The 24,188-nt window shown below is 51.8% G+C and overlaps 1 protein-coding gene across 5 annotated transcripts in view; it reads left to right on the forward strand.

Annotated features, from left to right (window-relative positions):
• The window catches only part of LOC139056115 (autism susceptibility gene 2 protein-like), a 444,462-nt gene that overhangs the window by 390,550 nt on the left and 29,724 nt on the right, over positions 1-24,188 (forward strand). For all 5 annotated transcript variants that reach the window (XM_070534006.1, XM_070534008.1, XM_070534007.1 and 2 more), the window contains one exon: positions 13,331-13,379. In XM_070534006.1, the coding sequence (XP_070390107.1) occupies positions 13,331-13,379 (49 nt within the window). The remainder of the gene's footprint in view (positions 1-13,330; positions 13,380-24,188) is intronic.

A 24,188-nucleotide genomic window follows, 5' to 3' on the forward strand; every position in this document is an offset into this window, starting at 1 on the left:
ACCTTTCTTCAGGCGGCAAACGTTCGCGCGAAAACGCAATGCGTTTTTCGCTAAACCGGTGCCAACTCGTTCGTATTGCTGAAAGAACCAACTCACTTTTGTTTCGGCATTCTTTTTTTGTCTCATTGGATTTGAAAGAGGAGGCATTGCGGCGAATGTATAGTGTTCTGTATTCGCCCTAAATGGATTTTCCCTCCCGAGAAATTCGACTTGAAAGCAGTGACGTCTTCGTCTTTCTTGTGTGGGTGCATCCCGCGTGCCGCACTCATTCGAGCAAGAAGGGGAAGGTCGGGGGAGTGCTCGCGCAGCTGCTCTTCCGTCGCCATCCATCATGTTTCTTCTCCGCTGAAAATTGCATGCCTGGAGGTTGTGTTCCGATTTCGGGGCCAGGATTCTGCCAGGTTAGCGCGTTTCGCGCTCCACATGGCTGAACGTTACTGTGACGCTTGCATTCCGTGTCGGGCTCCGCGCCGAAGTGGGATATATATATATATATATATATCCCACTTCGACTGCTGTTCGGCGATAATCGCGAAGCTGTTGTCTCGCCTGATTCTGTTTACACCGTAATGCCACGTCTCGATTGTTAGGTGCAGCACAGACAGAGCTGGGCGTTGTCCACCTCCCTGCGGCGAGGGTGATGCGCATTATATTTACTCGAAAGCCTTCTATATATATATATATATATATATATATATATATATATATATATATATATATATATATATATATATATATATAAAGAAAGAAAGAAAGATTGCTGCACGCTCTGTGCCGCCGGTTGACTTCCTGGTTCGTATATACGCACGCATACGAAACGACGAGCGATACGTCTAGAGGGTATATATAAACACCGTACGTAGCGGCGTACCAAGGTACAGGCGAGTTTCTAGTGGCGAGACGCAGCGCTGCATCGCATTAGAGGGACATGTCGAAAGGCTTAGAAGGTCTCGTGGTAACGTCCGCTGCGGGAAACGCGAACGATGAGTGCCGTCGTTTACATAATCGCTCGCTCGCCTCCGCGCGCGCATCTGTTGAGATGTCGTAAGCTTTATTTGATTGCTGGAGCATGGCCATTTCTTCCCGGTCTCGTCAGGCGTCGGCCAGAAAAAAAAAAAGGAAGAAAAAGACGCCGCACATTATTACGTAGTACACAGCGCGAAATGTTCTTCTGTGTTTCGATGCGTGGAACGCATTCCCCGTGCGGGGGCGGAGAGTGTGAAGAGAGAGAGAGAGGCATGCCGCCGTGAGACAACGAAGAGCACTCTGCGGCGCACGCGAGACGAGATTTGTGCTTGCTTTACTTTTGTGCGTGCCGCGACCTGGATTGCGCAAGCGTTGTGCGCCGCTGCGGGCCTTGCAATTTATCACGCGGACCGAGCGAAACAGAATTCCAGCTGTCATTGAGGAAGCGAGGGAAAGCACCGTGGCTCGGCGGGTACTATGCGCAGCCAGGCGAGCTGCTTACACCGCAGATCGTTTTTGTTTTGCTTCTCTGTCCCTCCGCTTTAGACATGCTTTTGCTCGGCACACCGTGCGCACCCCTTTCAGGCCTTTTACTGTGCTTAGTTGCGCTGGGCTAGGAATGCGAGAAGGTAGCAAAGAAGAACAAAGAGAGTATGTGAACAACGGGGCTGTCTTTCAGTTGTCGTTATGGCTCGCTTGCTGGATACGGGACAAATTAGGAGCGTTGTGAGCACTGCTTCGTTACTTCAGTGATGGCGCATTTCAGCCTTTCTGTTTTGAGTGGGTAGAATCCAACGGACTTAGCCCTTGCTATTACAACACGTGTGAGTCTCAGTTGCGCCCAGTCGGTTTCGTGCGCCCTTCGCTGTCAGTCCCCCCCCCCCCCCCCCCCCCCCATTCTGTCAGACCGTGGTAGGCAGCTGCGTTAGGCAGATTGTAGCTGAATAACGAGCTCGTTGCTTGAGGGCAACACACGTGGTCACGCCTGCCCGGTAATAACTTCGTACCAGTCAGTAACCATACTGCTGACTGGTACAGTTGTGGCGTACGATGCTCAATAGCGAGAATATACGTATCTACTTGAAGACGTCGGCATTAATTAGCCGCCATCGCCCGGAATAAGTAGAGCGAATGCCAATGGCTGTATATAACTGTGCATTCCGTGTAAATGCATACAAAAATACAACGCCCAGTTTTCTTTCTTTCGATGTTTTGGTTCGGTCTCCAAGGTGTCGTTGGCCTGCGTTCATTAGCCCGCTGTGTGAGACGGTGGTGCCAGCCGCTAACGACGTGTCAATTAGCGTTTAGCCTCTGGCGCCTCTGCTAGGGCACCACCGTCTGCGCTCGTTAGAAGGGCGGGTGGCTGTGCCGCAGGACAGCGATTGTCGATAGGTGGCCCCGAACAAACCCTTCCCTTGCCTGTCTGCAGCCGGCGGCAGCAGCGTCAGGTGCAGCGTTGCACGCTGTTCGGCGATAATCGCGAAGCTGTTGTCTCGCCTGATTCTGTTTACACCGTAATGCCACGTCTCGATTGTTAGGTGCAGCACAGACAGAGCTGGGCGTTGTCCACCTCCCTGCGGCGAGGGTGATGCGCATTATATTTACTCGAAAGCCTTCTCGTAAGCGTAGTGCTGTACGCGCGACCTCAAGGGATTTTCGAGTCGATTCGGGAGCGCCGGTAACACAAAAACGAAAGCAGCTCAACTTGGTCTAACCTCGTGCGTCTCTTCGTCGTTCCTTCGCCGTGTTTAAGTGTGTACATCCTTGGCACCTTACACGCCAGTGCACGTATTCGTCGCCGCTACGCAGGTCAACTCCCACGGTCTCGAGTTTTACATATATTCGCTTCTTGCTGCCGTCATTTTGGCTCTGGTTGCGGTAAAGAGAGAGAGAGACCCAGGCGCCCGCGGTGTAACATGCGGGGCTCCTCCTTTGCATGCCGAAGAGCCGCCAGCGATCGCTCTCCGCAGCCCGGCGGATAAACGTCGTTCCTCCCACCCGCGCAGCACACAAGAGCGGCGGGAGCTTCCGCGGAGCGTGCGCAGCATGATAGAGGCCGCCGACAAAGCGCCGCGAGCGGTTATGTATAGCTTTCGTTCTAGTGCTCGTCGTTTCCTTTCCTGTCCCGTTCTGCCGCTTTCCCCCCCCCCCCCTCTCTGTCTCGTCGTATACTCCCTCCCTCCGTCTTTCCTCTCTCTCTCTCTCTTTCCTGTGAAGAGCTTGTCGGAGAAAGGCTTCTCTTATCTCCGGCGCGACCCCGGCTTTGAATTATGATTGCGCGCCGAATCCGGCATGTTGCTCACGCGGTTGCGTCGCGGACATTCATTTTGGCGCCTCGTCTGGCTTCACTAATGCGCCGCTGGACGCCCCCCTCCCCCCGCAGGTTCGGCGCGCGGATTGCGCCACCTATCTATCTCTTGCTCGTGGCGTATCGTGGTGCACGGTTTGTGTGTGAATGTATATTGGCCTCGAGCTCCACCACTGGAAAAGCTGGCGCCACCGTCGGCGTGACGTGCTAGGAGGGATCACGTGGGCATAGCGGCCACGTCGTCTGCTTCGGGCGCGCCGAAGCGAGCTGAAAACGAGCTTAAATTCCCTCGTACGCTGCGGTTTTCATTTAGTGGCGAAATTTTCACGCTTCGAGTGTCTCCTCTACAACGCTTGAAAGCACTACAATAGGTAGTGGCTGCCTTTGAAGGCGCGCGACATGGTAGGCTACTGCTCGGTGCCGCAGAGCCGGACGCACGTAACGGAGGCCGGTGTCAACCTTATTCGCACGTAGCCGCAGGACAAGAAGCTGTGTGAAGCTTGGCTCGCGAAACATAAAACCGGCAAACAGACATCGGCTACAACTCGGGTATGCAGCAAGCATAGACGCAAGGAAGATTTCTGCTACGGCGCCGGGCCTGCGATGTTCTGGAAACGCGCACTGAGACGCTCGCCCGAGTCCGCTGCCCGACTAATGTCATGACGGTTTAGTCTATGAACTTGTCGATACTATAGATACTGGCAAGTTCAGTGGAGTGGAAAGGCAGCGGTAAGAAGCACATTTAAAGAAAGCATGGCATATGGTCATGTTTGTGTTATGAATTAATGCGCTGGATTACAAAAAAAGGAGCAGCGGGAAATTGCACGCTGAGAACGCCGATAAACATACAGTGCGACGCAACTAGAGAAATAGTATTGAAAGGACAAAGAATTTAGAAGAAAAAAAGATTGAATCGTCGCGACGGCACATCACAGTCCCGTAGGCGTCGAAGTCTCTACAATGAAATTATTTTTGAACAGCTCTGATAGCGCCCACGCAACAATGGTTGCTTGTATACTGTCAAATGCTCATATTCTGCGGCCTTAAGCTCATGGCACGGTGCGAAAACGCGCGCGGGCAGAAAGCGAAACAGTGCGCGGACAAGCATGCAGACGCGCAGTCGGTCGCTGCGAATCTGCGCGATCGCTGCATTGAGGCTTCATTCTATTACGCTCCATTTAGTTATACAAACACTATAAGAACATATTTCACATAGTTTGCTCTCAGCGTTTACCTACCTTTCACGCAAGAAGCCGGTTCGGGAGACTCCATCGCGGCGACCGCGCGCAGTGGCGTTCACTGTACGTATTCGGTAAAGAGATAGCGGCTGTAAACGATTGTGTGTTTTCAGTTTGCCCAAGATTATTATTTAGACAGTAAGAAACTTCTCTCGTTTCGAAAGTACTCACAGAAATGTCCGGGAGAGCTCACGCGTGGTGTTTTCAGTGAGCGCTGACAGCAAAACCTATGAGGAGCGCGCCACGTGATCCCTCATACTACGCCAGCGAGGCGCTTCCGATAGAGGGCGACTCCGTAACTCCTCGCCGCCAATACGTGCAGCGGTAGGAGCTTCCTACGAACTTCGCACCAAGGTCGATCGACCGGTTGTTCGCAGACTCTGTGTGGCTGCCGCGCTGCGCGCGCGAGTGTGTGTCACCCGCCGATGCATTCGCGATTCTTTCGATGCTGCTTCTGCTACTTGCGGCAGCGGCGATGTCGCTGGTGCGCTTCCCACCCCGCCGAGCGCGTGACGGCGATATCGCGCCGCGGCCCACCCGCCGACGGCGCGGCATGCCGTCTTCGTGGAGTCGACGCACGCCCGCTCGCTCTCGCTCCACCGCTTATTAAATGCGCGGTGCGTGCGCGGCGCTGCGAGGTCGGTTGGTTGAGATGCGAAGCGTGCCATCCGAGCTCCGCTCTTTCCTCGCTTTCGATCGGTCTAACCCTCCCTTCCCTGCGGGCGGCTTGCCTCTCTTCGGGGGTGGCAATAACAAGCGGGCGCGTTTCTCTGTGTTGCAATTTATAGAGTATGCCGCCACGATAGAGGGTTACGACGAATCCGGGCAATATATCGTAAAAGAGCGACGCGGTGCTTGATACGAGCCTGCGGTATTTGCTCTGGGATTCCGCGCTCTTTATCGGCCCGCTTGTTCCTGTGCCGCCCGCGCTTCGCATTGCTATCTCTCTCTTTTCTTTCTCTCACACGCACTCGGCAGTGAAGTGTTCCTATTGGCCCGGGTGATGCTCCTTTTATTCGTTCTTCTGATATATACGTTTCATGGCACAGCTATCGACTGCTGCAGAGTGGAGGTAAAATCCCGCCAGCTATATCGGCTGCGTAAACACGTCGCCTGAGCCCGGAGTGAAGTATAGGGGAGGGTCCCTGCGTGTTTTTTGACACCGACCTGCGGCGCGCCCTGGCGCTCTTTGGCCACACCTGGCCCGTGCGCCAGTAAACTGCATCAATCAGTCAATCTTACGTGCTCGCTCGGGAAGCACTGAAGGGACATCTGAGATCGCTGCATTTTTATGAGCCCTCGTTAGCGTAACTTATTTTGAGTGTCGGGATCTCCGTGGTCGAGAGGCATTTTTGCTCGCTCTAGTCGAGCAAGCCCTGGCAGCGCATAACACGCGCATAACTATCGCCTTGTTGGGAGGCGCATTTTGGAGCCATTTAGGCTAGTGTTATTGACGATCTGAAATTGGTATCATTGTGGCATTGTCCATTGGGTGGCTGCGTGACCTCGGTGTCTGCACCATATGTGTCGCGTAATGTTTTTTTTTTATATTTTAACATGCTCGGTTCATAATTTTCATCTCAAGCATGAGGTAATCAACTTTAAATGTAGAACCTCTTTCAATTCGCCGTAATGTTTAGATATCATTAGTTAACTGACTTTGCCCGGGCTTGAGAGATAAGTGGTTAACAGCACGTCACGCCGACGACTCTCTAGTCGACCTCGTCCGTACATCTTAACGCAGTGCGTATCAACGCAGAAGCTAGGAGCCACACGTCATCGTTGGACATACATACAGTTGACTCGGTGAAGACGGATCGTACCAAAGTCTGTGCTTCAAAAAGAAAACAAAAGATCTCACCCGAAGGCGCTTCTCACTCTCGGCGCATGCAATCGGTGTTTGCCAGCGTCGTTGCTTTCGTGTAATTCTTTCTCCCTTCCTTCCTCATCGCTCAAGCCCGTCGGCTTCGCTGACTTCGCCTTACGTGTTCTTTCCTATCGGGTGCTATAGGTATTCCTTCGAACGCGTAAGCATTTTCGAATGGGCCTCCGACGAATTTCTCGACGGCGTCTCACCACTGGCGCACATTTAAATCGCCGGGCAGCGTAGACTATCCAGAACTTGCCTCAAGCTGGGTCGCAATATGATGGCGAGGCACGTCGCAGCTCCCGAGTTCGCCCGCATTGATTTCGAAATCAAATGGTCGTGCGGGCTCTTTTATCCTTAGCATTAATGCCTTTGTTCAAAGCGACCCACGAAGCGAACACAATGCAGCCATTGCACACGAGACTGGCGCCGTCTAAAAGGAAAATACGCCCGCTCTGTTGTACGAGCGCTGTAGACGTTCTCGTGGTCGTCACGTTTATGTGTTCTTCCGAATTCGCTTCCCTCCCCCCCGCGCGATCCGCACGTCAGGACAAACGCAATCGCTCCTACGAACCGTTACTCCATTATTCCCCCCCCCCCCACCTTACTGTAACCAAAGCGCGTTTGCCTGCTTGCGACATCGACGGGAGGCGTGTGTATACCGTGGCAAAACGTCGTTAGGGCTCTTGTACGCAGCTAACACGCGCCTGTCGCGAAGACAAGCCCCCCCCCCCCCCCCCCCCCCCCCCCCCCATCGTTTTCCGGTGAGGAAGGTGGCCGCCACGATGTGTCTGTAGGAACGGTGCAAAGCGAAGCGTTACACAATGGGCGGCCGCGGAACGATCGCGCATGCACGACGCCACGTGGCCAAATAATGGGTCGAACATTTCTTCCGATCGCGGTGCCACGCGCCCGCATCACAGGCTGAGAGAGAGAGTGAGGCGCAGTTGCCGCACGCTGCTGTAAAGGGGGCGCGCGTGCGACGTTAGATACCCATTGTTGTGCGGGGGGGGGGGGGGGGTTACATTGTTGTTGCGTTGTGCTTGTAAATGTCTTTCTTGCGTGTCATCGGTGATTCGACTCGACGACGTTTGCGTGCGTACGCCCCCCCCCCCCCCCCCTCCTCCACCTTCCTTTTTTTTTTCGCTTTCTTGCTTTCCTCTTTTTCTTCCTTCCTTTCTTCTTTTTTCTGCGTGCGTGCTCTCGCTGTTTTTTGCAAGTAATGACCCGCGCGCTTACTTGCTTCTGGGCATGTCGAGAATGGAGATGGGAAAAGGGGGAAAAAAAAGAGCGCGCGTATCAGCAGGCCTCTTATGCCATTAAAATAATCGTTGCGTGCGTGGCTGCAGTTAAGTGCGGCGAAGAAAGTAGCTAGCCAGAAGAAGACGTAGAGGACAGCGAGATAGGGAAATAAGGGGGGAGATAGAGAGAGAGAAATTGCGCGTGTAACGAGCGATTTGATCTCGGTTGTCGTCGGTATGTAAATGATCTTGCGGGCGCCTGTCTGGCCTCGTTCCTGGCGCGGTTTCTTTTCTTTTCCTCCTCTTCCACTCCTCCCCCTCTCTCTCTTTCGTGTGTGCCTTGCCTTCCTCGCGCTTCTTAAATACGCGCCTTCTACCATTTATCTTTATTGTTTTTCCCTCCGCCGATTCCTCCCCAACGTGGGGGTACGCGTTTTAGGCGCCCCAGGAAAATTATCGGCGCCGCTGGCGATTCGTTAATTCTCTCGTGGGTTGTTTCCCCGTCAAAACGCTGCGCAGTGAGCTGTTAGAAATCTCCGCTGCGATAGACCGTCGACCTCCTTCTCTTCTTTTTTTTTTTCCCCTGCGCGATTTGGATATCCGCTAAAAAAAAATGGATGAAAGTAAAGCATTCACATTTCCATAATTGATTGCTCCGCACTGTCGATATTGCCCGCTATTATTCGTCGACGCGTACATTTGTGGACATACTGTTCGCATGTTTGTACGAAGCTCTCGTTGCACTTTTTTGTGTGTGGGCATATATTAATGTTGTATCCTATGTGGGCAAAACAAAAAAAAGAAAACGACTAACCGCGGGTCTGTTCTGCCCAGCTCGCGCCACAATGTAGCTGATCGATCCCCTTGCGTGTATCGCATCCACTCGACGCGCTCCTTGACAGTCCACGTGCCCCGATGATCGATGCGCGCACTTTTGTTGCTCTCTCTCTCTCTCTCATCTGCTATCGACGATAAAGCGTATCGCGTCTGTACTGCTCGCGGGCCTCGCTGTTTCACGATTCGAAGACAGATACGTATGCATTGCTACACGCGCATGTGCAAGCCTTGACACGCCACGCCGCCGTGTGTCCATGCTGTGCTGCATGCGGCGGCGTGCGTAGCAAATGGGGGCGCTGCTGCCGCCCCCTCCTCGCGTTTTGGTGCCGGCCTCGCATTGGAGGAGACCCGTCCTCTTTCCCTGCACCTGCGGCGGTGCGGCTTTTAAACGACGATGGCCGATTGCTGCCGGGGTTGGTGCAGCTGCGAAGCGTCTTGTCGCAAATGTCTGCTGCGACATACATATGTAGTAGTAGTTGTAAGCTTGGTTAAGATAGGGAAAGGGGGTAAAAGAGTGATGTGTGCTGCCCCCCTTAGTCCAGCTAGGGCTCCATTGTCCTTGGCTGCCCGCTGGGCTTGGTAGAGGATTGTCCTTCTGCACCCCCAGGCCCGAGCTGGCGATCTGTATGCCTCCCACTGCTCCGCAAGTGATTGTTGTTGGTTTGTGTTAGGTTGAATAGCTCACACTGTCGGCCATTCTTTCGCACGTCCACGAAATGTGGGAAAGGTTTGGTCGTCCTCTACACCGCGGGCACCTAGCCCGACATTGTGTGCGGTGGAGTACTTTGCTCGGGTATGCAGAGAAGAGAAATACAAGTTGAAAACCGCGTGGACGATCACTCGCGCGTTCTGTTGTGCTCGCCGTTTCTCGAACGCGGGTGATGTTATTGCGCGGTTGTGGTTCGTGCGGCGGTTACGAGCCGCTGCATCCCGCGCAGCGTGCGATTGAACTGCTTTACGCGCTGTTCTGAGTCATATCGCTGACTCACCTGGCAGCCAGTCATTTGTGACTTTTTCCTGCGCGTCGCTATATGGTCGCGTATTTTTTTTTTTACCCGATAGTGAACTCCAAGCTCGCTCACCGCGACCTTTAGGTTGGCTTTGGTGTTTTAAATAGCACGTACGTGTTCCAGGCGACTCCGCCGCAGCTGTTTTTTCATTCATTACTTCTTTATTTTTTTTTCCAGATCTTTCTCTTTAGTGGAGTCGCTTCGGTGAGGACTTTAGCGCGAGAACAGAGCTCGGAACTTCACGGGTGTCTGACTTTTGAAAAGAGCACCCACGTTGTCAGGAGCTGCTCATTCCGTTCGATGGGGTTGGAGACAATGCGAAGCGCATTCATTTTCCTTTGAAATGAACCGACTCGACCGAGCGTATAGGCGGCCTCACTTCATTTCATTTGGCAATGTCGCGGTACGACAAGATGCGCAGGAAAACAAAGCCTCGCGTCGTGAAACGAGCGGGCTGAAGCAGCTGAAGTCGCATGTGGTGCACTATAGCTTTATAGCTTCATATATATATATATATATATATATATATATATATATATATATATATATATATATATATATATATATATATATATATATATAATGTACGTTTGTGCAATCATGAAAATGTGTTTGCCTGTGCCACGCGCGACGTTTCTTTTTTTCATACTTAATAAATTCAGTCTGTGTGTCATGAGCTGCCTCATTTGATCGTGTCTTTTGTTATTTGTGTTTTTCGCCCGCTGAGTATCACTCCATCATTTTCCTTTTAATATTCTTTACTCCGCTTCCGCTATACATAAAGAGCCTCCCGTTTTTTTTGTTTTTTTTTTAAACCTCCGTCGAACACGGCAGGGCCAAGTGGAGCCCAGCCAACCAGCTCTCTCTGTATTCGCTGTTCTGTCATTATTATTTGTCTGCGTCCCTCTTTATCCGGAACTGCAGCTGCGCGATCGAGATAGCGACGCCAGCTGGTCCCGGAGCTTTAACGGGTTCCGCTGACAGCAACGTTGCTGCATTGAATTACGGGTTGGCGCACGACTGGCGACATTGGTCGGATAAGTGCTTGCCCATTTCAGCTGCACTTGTCGGTCGGCATCGTCGGGGCGATGATGTGGCACTCGCGGTGCAGTTTTCGCTCTTCGTAATAGGTTGGGCCCGGCTAACCACTTTCGTATCGGAGGAATCTGGCATCGTTCGTTCGTCTTTTTACTTTATTATTATTATTATTATTATTATTATTATTATAGTTGTTGTTGTTGTTTTTGTTGTTGTTGTTGTTCACGACACTGCGCTGCAAGTGAGTGGACTATAGATTTCCGTGTCGCCCCGTGCATAATTAGTCGGCAGGAATCTCATTAATTGCCTCTTATATCTCTCCCGTTCGTCGACGAGTGCGCTCCAATTGCGCGCTAAGTTTGCGCGCGCGTTATTTGGGTCGAGCGATTTTGTTTCGCAGACCCGGCCTCCACCATATAGTTTGCGCGACTGATATCATGCTGCTGTCTGTGTGTGTATATATATATATATATATATATATATATATATATATATATATATATATATATATATATATATATATATATATACGCGTGCTATGGGCGTTGGCCTTTCCGTCGCGCTGGTTTAGTTCGCTTCTGACGAATTTGCTTGTTCGGCCGGGAGGGGTTGGGCCGCGTCGGTATGACGCCGCGACGGGAATGGAGAAGAATTTGTACGCGGTTGCTGCGCTGATAAATCTTGTCCGAGTTTGCGCGATTCGGTGTGCGCCGTGATGCATTGCTTGCTCCGGCTCGACGCTTTGCGGATGTTAATTGCCGCGTAACGAAATTTGTGCGTTGCGCGGCGAAATGACATATTGTTTCAACGTCCTCATGGCGTTTCGCCATTAGTGTATTTGTAGGCTTACACAGCGGGTTCCGAAGGACAGGGGTGATTGGAAATTCCTGCGAGAGAGACCTTCGGTCTTCCCGCACCCTTTACTTGGAAGTGGGCTTGTGATAGCGTTGGATGTCAAGATTGTTGTCGGCGTGACGCAGAGCGCGGCATGTGCCGGCGTCTCGTCCATAACGATTGAAAATAACGCATAGAAAGGAGGGTGGTAGATGCCATCTCTTGGAAGGCGGTCTTTTTTTCATGGTGTTGCGTATTACCGCTGGCATGATATACTCTGCATATAGGGAGTGGGGAATGGGGTTAAATTATTGTAAACAAGAATGGAGGAATGAATATGCGCGAGCAAGGATTATAATGATGTTACAGCTTGTAGACGATTGCGAAAAAAATGTGGCCTTTCTTTGTAACACGAAGCAAACTCCGGCAGAAATGAGCGGAGTTTACCGGCGAGAGTGGTGTGCTCCTCCGAAGTGTTCGTGTGTGTGTGTGCATGCTGGGTGTCCCTCTGATGCTATATAACGCTACCCTTGTGTTAACATCAGCCCATTATTTATGGGGATCGAGTGGAATGTCTAGCGCTGCAAAGCTTTTCTCGTGCTTGGTTTATTATTATTTTTTTTTCATTTGGCAGTGATCGAGTACGGGAAAAAGTTAAGAAAAGATAGTTTTTTCTGTAGATCACGAACCAGACCGTCTCTGTCTGGAACTTCGCGGCTTGTGGGCGAGATTAAGGCGTAACTTAAGGGGGGCTCTGTGGGCGTCCACGCAACAGAACGCAAGTGTTTGGCGACGCTCAAGCGAGCAGTGCCACTAGAACACAGAAAGCACTCTTTGAATTCTCCAACTTCGGCGTAGACAGTAGTTTTATTTAGATTAGGGGGCCCCAACGCCTGTGTCCCCCTAATGTAATATTCTCTAATAGCCCTTGCAATGTGACGGCCGTGCGCCGGCCGTGCTGCTCACCTTCTTCGTGTGTAGGGGTTTAGCTGTCCGCACGCGATAGCAACGACCCTTTACAAAAACAGAGACCTTATTAAAAAAAAAAATCGATGGAGCTCGGTGTTGTTTCCCTCATGCTGGATCACCGCTTACCGTCGCGTCCTCGTGCGCATTTCAAAAGCAAAGCCGCCTCACCGCCGCCTATTCCCTGCGCATTCGAAGTCAGTGCCCCAGTCGAGTTTACAGCGTTGCTGCCTGCGTTTCCCGGCGACGGTAATGATTTATTCATGTCGCATAAATTCCCAGCCTATTCGAATTGGCGTATAACGTATAGCGAGCGGATGTTATGTTGGAGACGTATAATAATGCCGACGTTCGAGGTTTATGCTTTCCCGGTTAGCGAGCAATGAATAATAGTTTAATATCGTCTCACCGACAGCGGGGGAACGACATATATGGGCCCCTCGAAACATGTCACAGCGCCTGGCCGCAATCAATGTACACGTCGGTGCTCAGAGCAAGAAATTGGCCTTCGCCAAACGCGGCTGGGCGGTCAGCAGAATAAGCTGTATACGAGATCCCTGTGCGATTAGTTTAACGTTAGTAGCCGGTTCGGCGCTTAAGCGAAAAAGAAAAAAATATTTCAGAAACGCCATTATGAATGCGAATAACTCGGATATAGCGCGCGCAATCGTTATTACAGGAGACGTCCGCAGCGTTGCTGCAGCAACCGGTGTAATGGGCTTTGCGAAAAAAAAAAAACTGTGCCCGAGTATGTATCATCAAAATGAGCGCTTTGTTAGAGCTCCCAGGCCGCACGACAGAGAGCGCCAGTTCATGTGGTCCTGCCCATCCATGGAGCCGTTTTGATGTCTCGCACGACCCGGTTGTACCGTGAGGCCCCTCTCGCGAATGAATTGTATGCCGCAGTGTGTAGGTAGCGCGACAGATCGAGGCAGCGTGTCGTGCGTTCTGTGTGGTATCCGTAATTCTGTATTTTAGTCCCGTGTTCACGCGTGTCTCTATAACCGGTGTGTTTCTCTTTACAGGCGTCCGACGCAGGATCTGATCTCTTCTCCGGACCAGCTCACCATCCAAGTGAGTGTTCTTCATTCATTCATTCATTCATTTATTGATACTGTCAGCCCTCATCGGGCTATTACAGGAAACACGAACTTGATTACACGAACTTGGTCGCTTGTGGAACTCCGCGCGTCCTCCTGCGTGCACGTAGTGTTCACCTTCTTTCTATTCCTCTCTTTATCCTTACCGCAGGGCATGGCAAACCAGAAGGCCTTCTCGTTGTCCTCCCTGCCTTTCCTGTCTTTAATCTATCTATCTATCTATCTATCTATCTATCTATCTATCTATCTATCTATCTATCTATCTATCTATCTATCTATCACTCTTTTTCTGCATGCCTTTTGGGTGTAGTGTGCATACGGCCTCAACTGCTAGTCCATGCACCATCAGTTGCTGCTTGTTGTGGGCTAATTGTTCTTCCACACTTCCAAACGCGTCGCAACGCTTATTTGAAGTGACGTTTGAGAGAATAGTTTGCTGTCGTAACTGTCGAATTTTTTTTTTCATGTTTGTGTTCTCCTTTTAACCACACACGCACACACACAGTGCAGAGTACTTCTCGTGCTCGCATATCGACTACGGGTTGTACCACGTATATGTTGTGCGTCGATCCATGGGTCTTCATAATCTTTTTCGCGGATTTTCTTTTTATTACACTTGTTTTATTAGAGACTTTTAGCGTGTCAGCTATTCCGGCAAACCGGGGCGGTTTTGGCGGATTACCGGATGGTCGGGAGCGTGAACGCGAGCGGCCGCAGCGGTGCAGCCGCCTGGTGTTGTAGAGCTCAATCAGACAAACACAGAGCTAAAATTGCAGCAACCTACTTTATTCTGCTTCGCTGCTGGTGCAAATTTTCGGCAGCGGCGTAATTGTGTTCACAATTACACCGCTCTCGAAAACTTACGCCCCAGCTAAGAAGAATATAGTAATCGGCTCTGTGTTTAGGTGGTTGAGCCTTGCACCACCAGCTGGAGCCACCAATCTGGCTGCTCACGTTTACGCCCCCGACCATCCGGTAATCCACCCAAACCGCCCCGGTTTGCCGGAATAGCAGACACGCTAAAAGTCTCTATTGATACTTTGTTATCTCTCTCCATTTTTGTTAATTTCGCGAGCTGACATTGATATAGCCGGTCATATAGCGAAACGTGGCAAACTATAGCTACGAGGAACCGCCTGTAGCACCGACTACATGTCGAAATCGCCGTCAAAAAGCGCACAAAACTGTTCCTGCGTCATTGCGCAGTCAACCCTTATATCGCCGTGCCACGCGTCTTAATGTTATCACGCGGCTATTGTGTAATTTTCGCAGTAACCGGCGTCGTGGATTGTATCACGGGGGAATATCTGGCTCACCCTAGCAGCAGTTTTTTACTGTCGCAGTGTATTAGCCCCGAGAACGAACTACAGGGGCGCTGCGAGCGCCGCTCGCGTGACGTCAGGGCAAGGACTCGCGCCTGTCGTCTGCTACAGTTCGAGCGGTGTCCGGGCGCTTTCGGCGGTGTTTTCGTTTGCGCGCCCTCGTTCTCTTTGCTTGTAGACTTATGGCGGTCGTCTCAAATATATTTTTGCGACGTCTTCATTTGCGGAAATTTATTCAAAGAGCTTATTTCTTAGACAATGCAGCTCTCAAAGGAAACGCTACAGTGCCAGCCAAAGGAGCGCAGACCAGCCCATTGCGGGTTTTTCAATCGACAACCGCAAAAATATAGAAAATAAGAATCCAGTTATGATACCATACCTGCAGCGGTGCATATATCACAGACGCTGGCTATATATGACTTCTACAACAGTTACAATCCGCTAAAACTGGTTTGCTTACGACGAGTAGTTCATGGTGTAATATCGAATTTTTGCGTTTCTTCACAGAAACGCTCAGCGGTAACACGAGGACTTAACTAATACTGCAGTTAGGTTCTACAAGTACAACTTGCTTCTTTGACTGCTTCTTAAAACTAGGCGGTTCTTCACGTGTTTATTTTAAGCGGCGGCAATTTGAAGTAAAGCTAATGAAGGCTTACGTCTATTTACAGAATACAAAATGGAATGTACCAATATATATTCCCTTTTCTGTGCTACACGTTCAACTCACTTGAGAAATTTACTGGTGCTTGTTACTTGAGGAATATACATGACGAATTTGTTTGGCGAACTGACACAGGCTGCTCGGCCTAAATTTTTTAGTGAAATATGCCTGTTGGACCGCATGCTGCAGCCAGAAAGAAGTCGAAGCGTCAATCATTAGTAGTATGGGACATATTGAAGATATAATTCCCCTGTGGAAGGCCAAAAATCAAGTGAATATATATGCAAGTCTTGTGGTGTTTTCTTTATGAATGTTTGCGATTGGATTGGAGCAAACTTTATTTTGCCTGCAGTAGGGCGAGGTTCTCTTTTATGTACCGACGAAGCGAATAGTTCTCCGTTTGCACAATTAAACAACGCTGGATCGAGACATGGTGAGACGGAAAGTGCTTGAATTTTGCTTTTCTGGGCAATCTAAGCTGCGCTGTAGTAGCTCGAGAATATTTTAGCCATTCCAATTGAAGCTGTAAAAACATGCTTTATGGTTTCAATTCGAAATTGTAGTGAACTGATCGGTTTCACGAACAAAGCGTGCATCGCCATACCGACAGTCGGTTGCTACCGTTGCGTGATGGGTGTGCCATATTGTCGATAAAGGCTACTGAGGGCCACTATGAAACATTTCATCGCTTGCAATTGATTGGCTCTCGATCTTAACAACGGAACTTTTCTCTCAGGTGATTGCTACTATGGTATTTGTGAATTAACTATGTAAATACTCTACATGACGCGCCGTGGTGTTAGCAGCCAAGAGCGATTCGTTTTTTGGAGACCTGTTTCAGAGAGGGGTGAAACTAGCAGCAAACTTTTTCATAAAAGATAGGCGCCTAACTCTTTCTTTTACGTATTAATAAATGGCCATATTTGGCTAGGACAACTTACCAGAGTAATAAGAATCATGATGACAGCTTCGCTGGGCAATGTCTTTCAACACGGGTAACATGCTGACGCCAATTACCAAGATTTTTCTTCATGTAAAATGCAATGTCTCTCATAGCTAAATTCTAAGGGAATGTTAAGTGTTTAGTCAAGCATCGTACACAGCTTCACGTATTGAATTTGCAGACATTTTTTACGCAAGATTTATGGACAGACACGGCGCATATATGCATTGTAAAACCAGTAGCCCCGTTCAACGCTACATAGCTTGCGATATCCAAGCCCCAAATTTTATTGACTCACGTGCTTTAGGAGAAGGAACTGTGGTTCAGGCATGGCAGCAGAAAGAAGCCGACATAGCCTTCAATAAGTGCGGCACGAGCCACCCATGCCTCAAGCATACACGAAGGGAACGAGCGCGCGCGGCCGCCGAGCGAGACGGAGCGAGCGGCGTCCTGGCCGTGACGTCACACGCGAGAGGGCGCCACTCCTAATTCTCGGGGCTAATAGGGCATGCATGTCGTTAGGCTATATACTTCTCGCGCCGCGCCTGTCGCAAGTGGCCAAACTGCAGTTTCCAGCCCACCCGCGAGCTAGAAGGAGAGGGAGATGCGAGAAAAAGATGGCGCGCGTTTCCACCATTAAATGATCGGCGTGTACGGAACGACGTTCATTACGCGGAGAGTTTGCCGTGCGGCTTCTAACTTGGTAGTGTAAATACCGCGGGAGGCCTTAAGAGGATGGGGGGGGGAGAGGAGCACCTATTTATCCCCTCTCGCCGATAGCAGGGTGGGCAGCGACGACTATCGGATGGCAGTTTAGGAAGTACGACCATTACTGGAGGCTCGATCGCTGGGATTCTATGGCCTGCGCACACTCAGCATATACACGCACGCACGTATACACATAGCCGGTGTTTTGCGGCAGCTACTCAGTGGGAGCGTCTAGGGGGAAAAGCCCGTGCACGGCCTGAGTGTGGGAGCTTTCTTTAGTCGCCTGAGTGACGGTGACGCCGTCACCCCCTCTCTCTCCTTGCACATTGTTCCTTCGGATAGCTTTCTTTTTTTTCATTTTATTGCCTTTCCCTCTCACCCACTGAATTTTCCCGAGAGTGGCGCACTACCCGCTTTCGTGCGTGTGTCCATCGCTTAGATGTTGCCTGCTTTTACGAGCTCGTAAAAAAGAGAGGAGGCGGAGAGAGTCGTCCCTGCCTCGCGTTTACCTCTATTCCGGTTTTATTCGCCGTCCGGTTTCGTGCAGCAGCAGCTCACGCAGTGAAGATGTCCCCCCAAGGTACTCAGCGCTATAAAAGGGACCAGTTATGGCGGTCCGTTGCTGATATTTTTTTTTCTCATCTTGTTGCGTTGGACATACTAAATTCCATAGGAAGCCCCGTCCTGAACACAACCGCTTTGAGTGAGGTGGGAAAATGGTGCGAGTCGTCTAAGAGAAATGGCCACTATGCCGCCGAAGCGGCCTATCTTAGGCTCGAAGCATTCCGAACTGCTTTGATTTGTCGTTGGCTGGTCGAGTACTACTGCGCGACGTTGTAGAACGTTGCACAGTATTAGGGAGCCATCAGCGCGCGGGAAGGCCGAAAGACGGGAGCGAGCCAGGCGGCATTAGAATGAGAGGGGAACACGTCTTTGCGTGTCTCGGCCGTATTAGGAAGATATGTGGTTGTAACGATGGCAGTGTGTGAGGGGTCGGGGTGGGGTGCCGGCTTTCTTTTCGTGCGGGCTGCTGGACAGAGCCGCACGGACTGCGCTAGTTAGTGCGTGTGTGTGTGAGTGTGCATGGAATGGGGGCCGCCTCGCGGCACTTGGCTCGTAAATGGGTCGTTACCGCGCGGATCTCTCGCGGCGCAAAACAGGGGATAAAAAAAGACGCGGGCGCGTTGTACGGCGGCGATCAAAATGGCGCCGCAGTTGTGTCGAGTCGCCGCCGCCGAGCTGATCCTTTGCACAGCGTGTCGGCGAGGTAAGCTGTCTGTGTGTTCCGCTGTGTCGCCTGCTGCGTCATTGTCTTCTTGCTTTGCGCGGTCTGCGGCTTAGCTGCGCGCATCTGCTCGTGTTGGTTAAAGCGATTGTCTCGCGAAGCTGTCTGCGTTTTGTAGGTCGTACGTAAGCCGGGGTAGGCGGTGCACTTATGCGTCCGTAGATCGTGGGCTCAGTGTTGTCGCCGTTTATGAATGCGCAGTCCCTTGGACATCGCAGCGAGGACATCGACTGTCCGACACCGCGGAGCTTTCGAGGCATAATGCTACACGATTGATTTTCATGTAAACACTATAATAGGCGACAGGAGGGCTTCGTCCTCTTGAATCGGCATCCGCCCCGAACGTCGCTTGCTGGGAGCACTTTCGCGTCCCACTTGTTTACGCGGGCCCGTAGTTTCGCGGCAGTTGTGGCTAACGAGGTTGTTTGCGAGTCAGCCGCGTCCCTAAACGTTAGCGCGATGGCCGCTTAAAGTCATTCGGGGTTCGCGCGAGGGTCCCCCTCGACAGGTTTGTTGCTGCTCTGTCCGTTAACCTTGCGGGGGGGGGGGGGGCTAGCAGGGGCGGCGTCGACACGCTTCGTGTGCGGTGTAGTTGCTCGATGGCAACCGCACGTCGTCGTTCGTGGTGTTGGGGACGTACGCCGGTGTCATTGCTCTTTCCGAAAGTGGTCGCTCGACGCGCCGTGCGGCTCTTGGCCGTGGTTTATGCGCGAGACGTGATGCAGCAGCGAGCCAAGCGCGCCCGTCTCGCCGACCGAACTCGCCGTGCGTTTGCCGCCAGCCTGTAGCTTTGGCAGTTGTCGCGCGCGCGGCGCATTGTGTCGCCCCAGCTGCGTCGGTGCGCAACATCGCGAGCGTCGCGACGTCAACTCGGACGCTATCGCAGCCGTCGCCGCTCTTCTCGGAGCCGCAGGTGCGAATAAAATAAAAAAGAAATGTTCGGGAATTGCCGGTGCGAGGTCCCAGTGTCTTGGCGCGGTCGCCTGATTTTCCGCTCCTTTCCTCCAGCTGGCCTCCGTCTGGCATGCGCGGGTCTACGCAAATACGAAATGAAGATTCATTACTGCGTCGCGTTTTTCTCGTGCCACATCTGGATGCGCTATAATAAATCTTGACAGATATAAAGTGTAGGACGTCTTTTTTTTATACGGGTGGTAGATGTGCCCACATAACGTGGCACTACAAGGACGAGGACGAAAAGAACACGTATACAACAGGGCTGTCGCATGATGTCAGCGCCCGTCCTCCCGTATATGTGTTGCTATTGTCCTCGTCCTTATAGTGCTGTGAATATATGCACACTATCTCAATACGAACCGACACTCCCAGAATCAAGATATCGTTGGTACACCAGATATGCTGCTGAATTTGGCTCTTAAAAATCTGGCAGGGTGATAGAAAGAGGGTTCTGTTATCGAGTATCGTGGTCTCGGCCTCAGAGAAAACAAAAATAGAACTCTACGTAGGTCGGCCCGAGCCAGTGCTCTCTCTGTAGCGGGCCGTTGTAAATGCAAGGGATTGTCAACACGTCTTTATTTAATCCTTGATGTTGTTATTCAACTGCACTTTACCGAGTATTCAAGAAGTCGTTCCGCTGGGTAAAAGGCAAGAGGTGGCGTCTACACGGGCTTAGAAGAGAGGAATGCTCGTTTGCACGTCAATTTCGTTGCACTGGAATTCTCTTTGTCCGCGTGGATGATTGGTCTCTGCCGAGTGAGAACAGAGCTAATAGGAGACCACTCGAGGAGCGCGCTAGTCCGGCCCCGTGGATTTAAATGGGACGAAAGTGCAAAAGCGGATGTCCACGCTCCATTGCTATCTTCCTTTGTGTGTGTTTGCCGTTGTCCCGTGGTGACAGCAAAGCCGGGCGCTCGCCTGCCGCGATCCGAGCGATGGGGGGACACATCTGCGGTTGTTGGCACGCACGTAACGTCATGTGGCAGTCGTAGGCAGTCCATAGATGTGGCAGTCGTGGCAGTCCATAGATATTCAGAAACTTATTCATTATAAGTTGGAATAATCGATGCATTCCTGGGCCAATATCGCACATTGGGTAGAAGCCGTAAACGGGATAGGAAACAACAGCGCAAACAGTTCTGAGAACATAAGGATACGTGTACTTGTCTAAGTGGGTGTGAGCGTTTTGCACGCATCGGTATTTAGTGGCGGGTCGTGTATTTATATTGGAAGACTTATCACTTATTAATTACTGACTGAAAATAACAAGAAAGGTAAGAGGACGTTATTTGAGAAGGCTTTATAGAGAATACGCGGCGTGATATCCGCGTTGTTCCATCTTTGGTTTTGGGGGGCCGCATTCTGGAACAAGGAGCGTGTTCAGACGTCCCGTAATTGATTATTTTATTCCTTTATTACAATGCCCACAGTGTATTGCGGCATTACAGCGTACATGAAGGGGGGGGGGGGGGGGGGCTTAGACATTGCTAGCACCATCGATGAAGAACAGGTAAAACGAAAAAAGCAAGTAAGCAAGCAACCGAATATACAATCTTGAATAAACTACAGTTTAGGTACGAGGACACAACCACACAACCAAAGATAGGTAGCGACGCCTCTTACAACCACAGAATAAACAAGCTCTTAATTACAATGCATATTCCTTAAAGAGGAAGATATACATCAAGGGAGGAAATGGGGGCAATAGCATGTGGCAGTTTATTCCATTCGCGAATTGTTTTTTTGGGGGGGGAAAAGCCACGCTGAAGAAGTTCGTTCTGCATTTCATCTCTTTGATTTTATAGGCATGAGCAAGTTGCGGTCAGAGGTAGCCAGGATTGCACAGATAATGCTCCCGATTGATACTTGTCTTTTATGAAAAATACTCTGGATAAATTTTAGTCTGAGGGATAGTTGATGTTCGCCTCGATGTCAGTGAGGGAAACTTGAAGATATTATGGATGTCGTGAAGTCACGTTACAGTAGGCAAGCCAGTGACGCTGATTGCAATGGGGTTAACTGTTTATTAAGATAGAATATGCAAGCGATAGAAAGGAAAGTATTTACACGGACATCACTACGAGTAACATGTTAGAATTTTGGTCTTCTTTCTCTGCCGAATCTCCACCGAATCCCCACCAACGGCCCCGCACGCACCTAAAAGCATTCCCAGCAACCCCCTCGCCCCATCGTTCGTCCAATCACACTGCGGTGCGCGCAGTGTGCACACAACGGGGCTCCAAGGTGACACTATCGGGAGTTCCAATACGTCCAGGTCGTTGCCACCAATCCCTTGCAGTGCAACGAGTCCCCTTTTGTCCTACAACCTCGCAAAAAAACACACTTCCCGAAGAAAGCACTTCCGCGTTCTGTTCGGGCATCTGGACAGCTTGCGAATGTCTCGGCACAGTGCGGTTAAGCGACGAGGGGCTGACTTCAAGGCCAGGGCATTGCTTCCGCGAACCGGGTGGCGGAAGCCCGACACACAGTCACCCCTCCTACGCGCTCTTCGTAGCCCGAGGGTCCCCCACCCACGATGCTATAAGTCGCCGCCGTCTTGGTGTCGAACCACTCGTCTCCTTTGACCACCCCGCGCGACAATTGCATGCAGCTGTCCGCACAAACGACGCCGACTTCACTGGGATTTTCTTCGCTGCTGAAGTGGCTCCCATACAAGGTCAGCCTCTGCGCTGGAAACACTAAAATAGCGGGTATAATTTGCACGAACAAATCGCACAGCCAACTTCTGAATCCTTTCAGCCTTATGAATGTCTACCTGTAGCCAAGGGTCCCGAACACGACAAGCATATTCAAGTACTGGTCGAATGTCAGTTTTATGCAAGCGCTCTTTAGCGGTAAGCTGCAAAGTCTTGGCATTTCTGCGAAGGAAACCCAGCAATCTGGAGGCCTTGCTGGGGATGTAATCTATACAAAGACGCCAGCATAACTGTGCATTAAACTAAACATTAAATTGCATTTGCCCCGTGCACAGACATTAAAGCACGCGCACGTAGAATTGGCAGTTTTCGGGGCTGCCTTCGGTCGAGCCACCTTGAACGACTGAGATCACTTATATCCTGCCGCATCTTCGGCATACGCGAGGGGACGCGGCAATGTCGAGACGCATGCGGGGATCGGCTTGGCGCTGCTCCGACCGGCGTGCGATGCTGGTGCGGCAAAACCGCGTGCCGCATTTATTTCTCCGGCGTTGCAACGCGCGCGTGCACGGCGGGCGTGCGCTTGCACGACCACACCGTCCCGCACACCTTCGCGAAGGGGAGCGCGATTAAGGGTCCGTGGGGGTGGTGGTGGTTGTACGCGGAAAGAAGCGCTGGCCATTGTAGGCACGCCGCATCACACGGCGTGGACGCGGTCGTGTGCGTGGGTGCGTGCGGGGGCCGCCGCCGCCGCCGAGCTCGGCAGCTGAGGAGAGAGCGGTGGGCCGCGGACCATGCGGTCACGCACCGCGCCCGCTGGCCGGCGCTTTTAATGGCCCCGCCGAGCGTTGCCAGTTGGGCTGGGGGGGCGGGGGGGGGGGGGAAGCGTGTCCGCGGGGTGCTAAAGCGGCGAGGAGTGGGGCCGGGGGCAGGGCAGCGTTTGCAAGTCACGCTTGATGGATGAACGGTTCGTTGGGTTTCGCGTGCTCCCTCCCCCCGCCGAGCCGACCTCTGGGGCTGCTGCTGCTGCTGCTGCTGCTTTGGCGGTGGCGCGAGCGATTTCGAAGCGCCTCTGAAAACGGTTATTAGCGGCCGACGCGAAAGGAAAGTGGACATTGCATGCGGGCGGGGGGGGGGGGGGGGGGGGGGGGCGTGCGCGTCCGCCGGCTGTACGTGCGTGCCGGAGGGCGGCTGTTTTGGCGGCGTCGGCCCGGCGATTAAGTCTTCCCCCCCACCCCCTGCCCCTCCCTCTCCCCTGTACCCTCCGCAGGCGGCGGCATGCTGGTGTGTGTGTGTGTGTGTGTGTTCGTGTGTGTGTGTGATGATAACCGCAGGCCGAAGCTGCTCCTCCCGCCCGCTGCGCCCTGCCGCCGGCGAACGGGCGTGTTGCTGAGGTTGCCCCGTTCTGGCCTGCCCTGCGTTATTATAGTGAGGATAGTTGCCGAGACGTGCGAACACTCGTGTTTTATTTTGCTGCCGCCTGGGGTGGGCCTTTATCTTTATTTGTTTGCTGTTTGCTTTCGCCTCCACTCCTGACAGCAGCCAAAAAGAGAACGAAAAAAGCGTCGGTGAATTAACCGTGTTTGCCTCTGTGGCCGCACAACGCTCTCCTCTTTCAGACCAGAGTTTGGGCGAAGAGGCGGTTATAATCGGAGCGTGTCACTGAACGCGATGGTTTAGTTTACGGCCAGCTGCTGTCGCTGTGCGAGAGCAGAAAGCAAGGTACGTTTCAGCGGCTGTTGCTGCCGTTTGAACGATGTGTTACGACCGCGTAGGACTTCCGGGCTAGAATCTAATTCGAAACAGGCTTTAGGTGTACACGGGTTTACAATTGTTGCACCAGTGCACGAAACGAGCCTTCTATACATTGCTTTCGTCGTCGTCGTCCTCCGTAGCAGTGCCCTCGTATCTTGCGAATGGCGAGCGACCTTCGGGCCGTGCCCAACCGTAGCGAAGACTCTGGCCTGAAAAACTGAGCGAAGCAGTCGATGAACGTGCGCGACGTGAACGCGTGTAGCGGGAAATCGAAGCGCGCTATAATGCTCCACTCTCCGCGCCTCTGGAGTTCACCGACAGGAACGTTGTAACGAGACCTTATCGTCGTCGATCGCGTTTTCCTTAAAGCGTCTTTTATACTCGGTCCTCCGAGCGCTGTGCGGTGCTCCAAGGTTATCTTTGCTCACGACGTGCTGCACAAATGACCGCAACTGCGCGCTTCGGGCGTACATACACGCTACCTTAATCTGC

This window comes from Dermacentor albipictus, chromosome 2, assembly GCF_038994185.2.
Source record: "Dermacentor albipictus isolate Rhodes 1998 colony chromosome 2, USDA_Dalb.pri_finalv2, whole genome shotgun sequence".
Lineage (NCBI taxonomy): Eukaryota > Metazoa > Arthropoda > Arachnida > Ixodida > Ixodidae > Dermacentor > Dermacentor albipictus.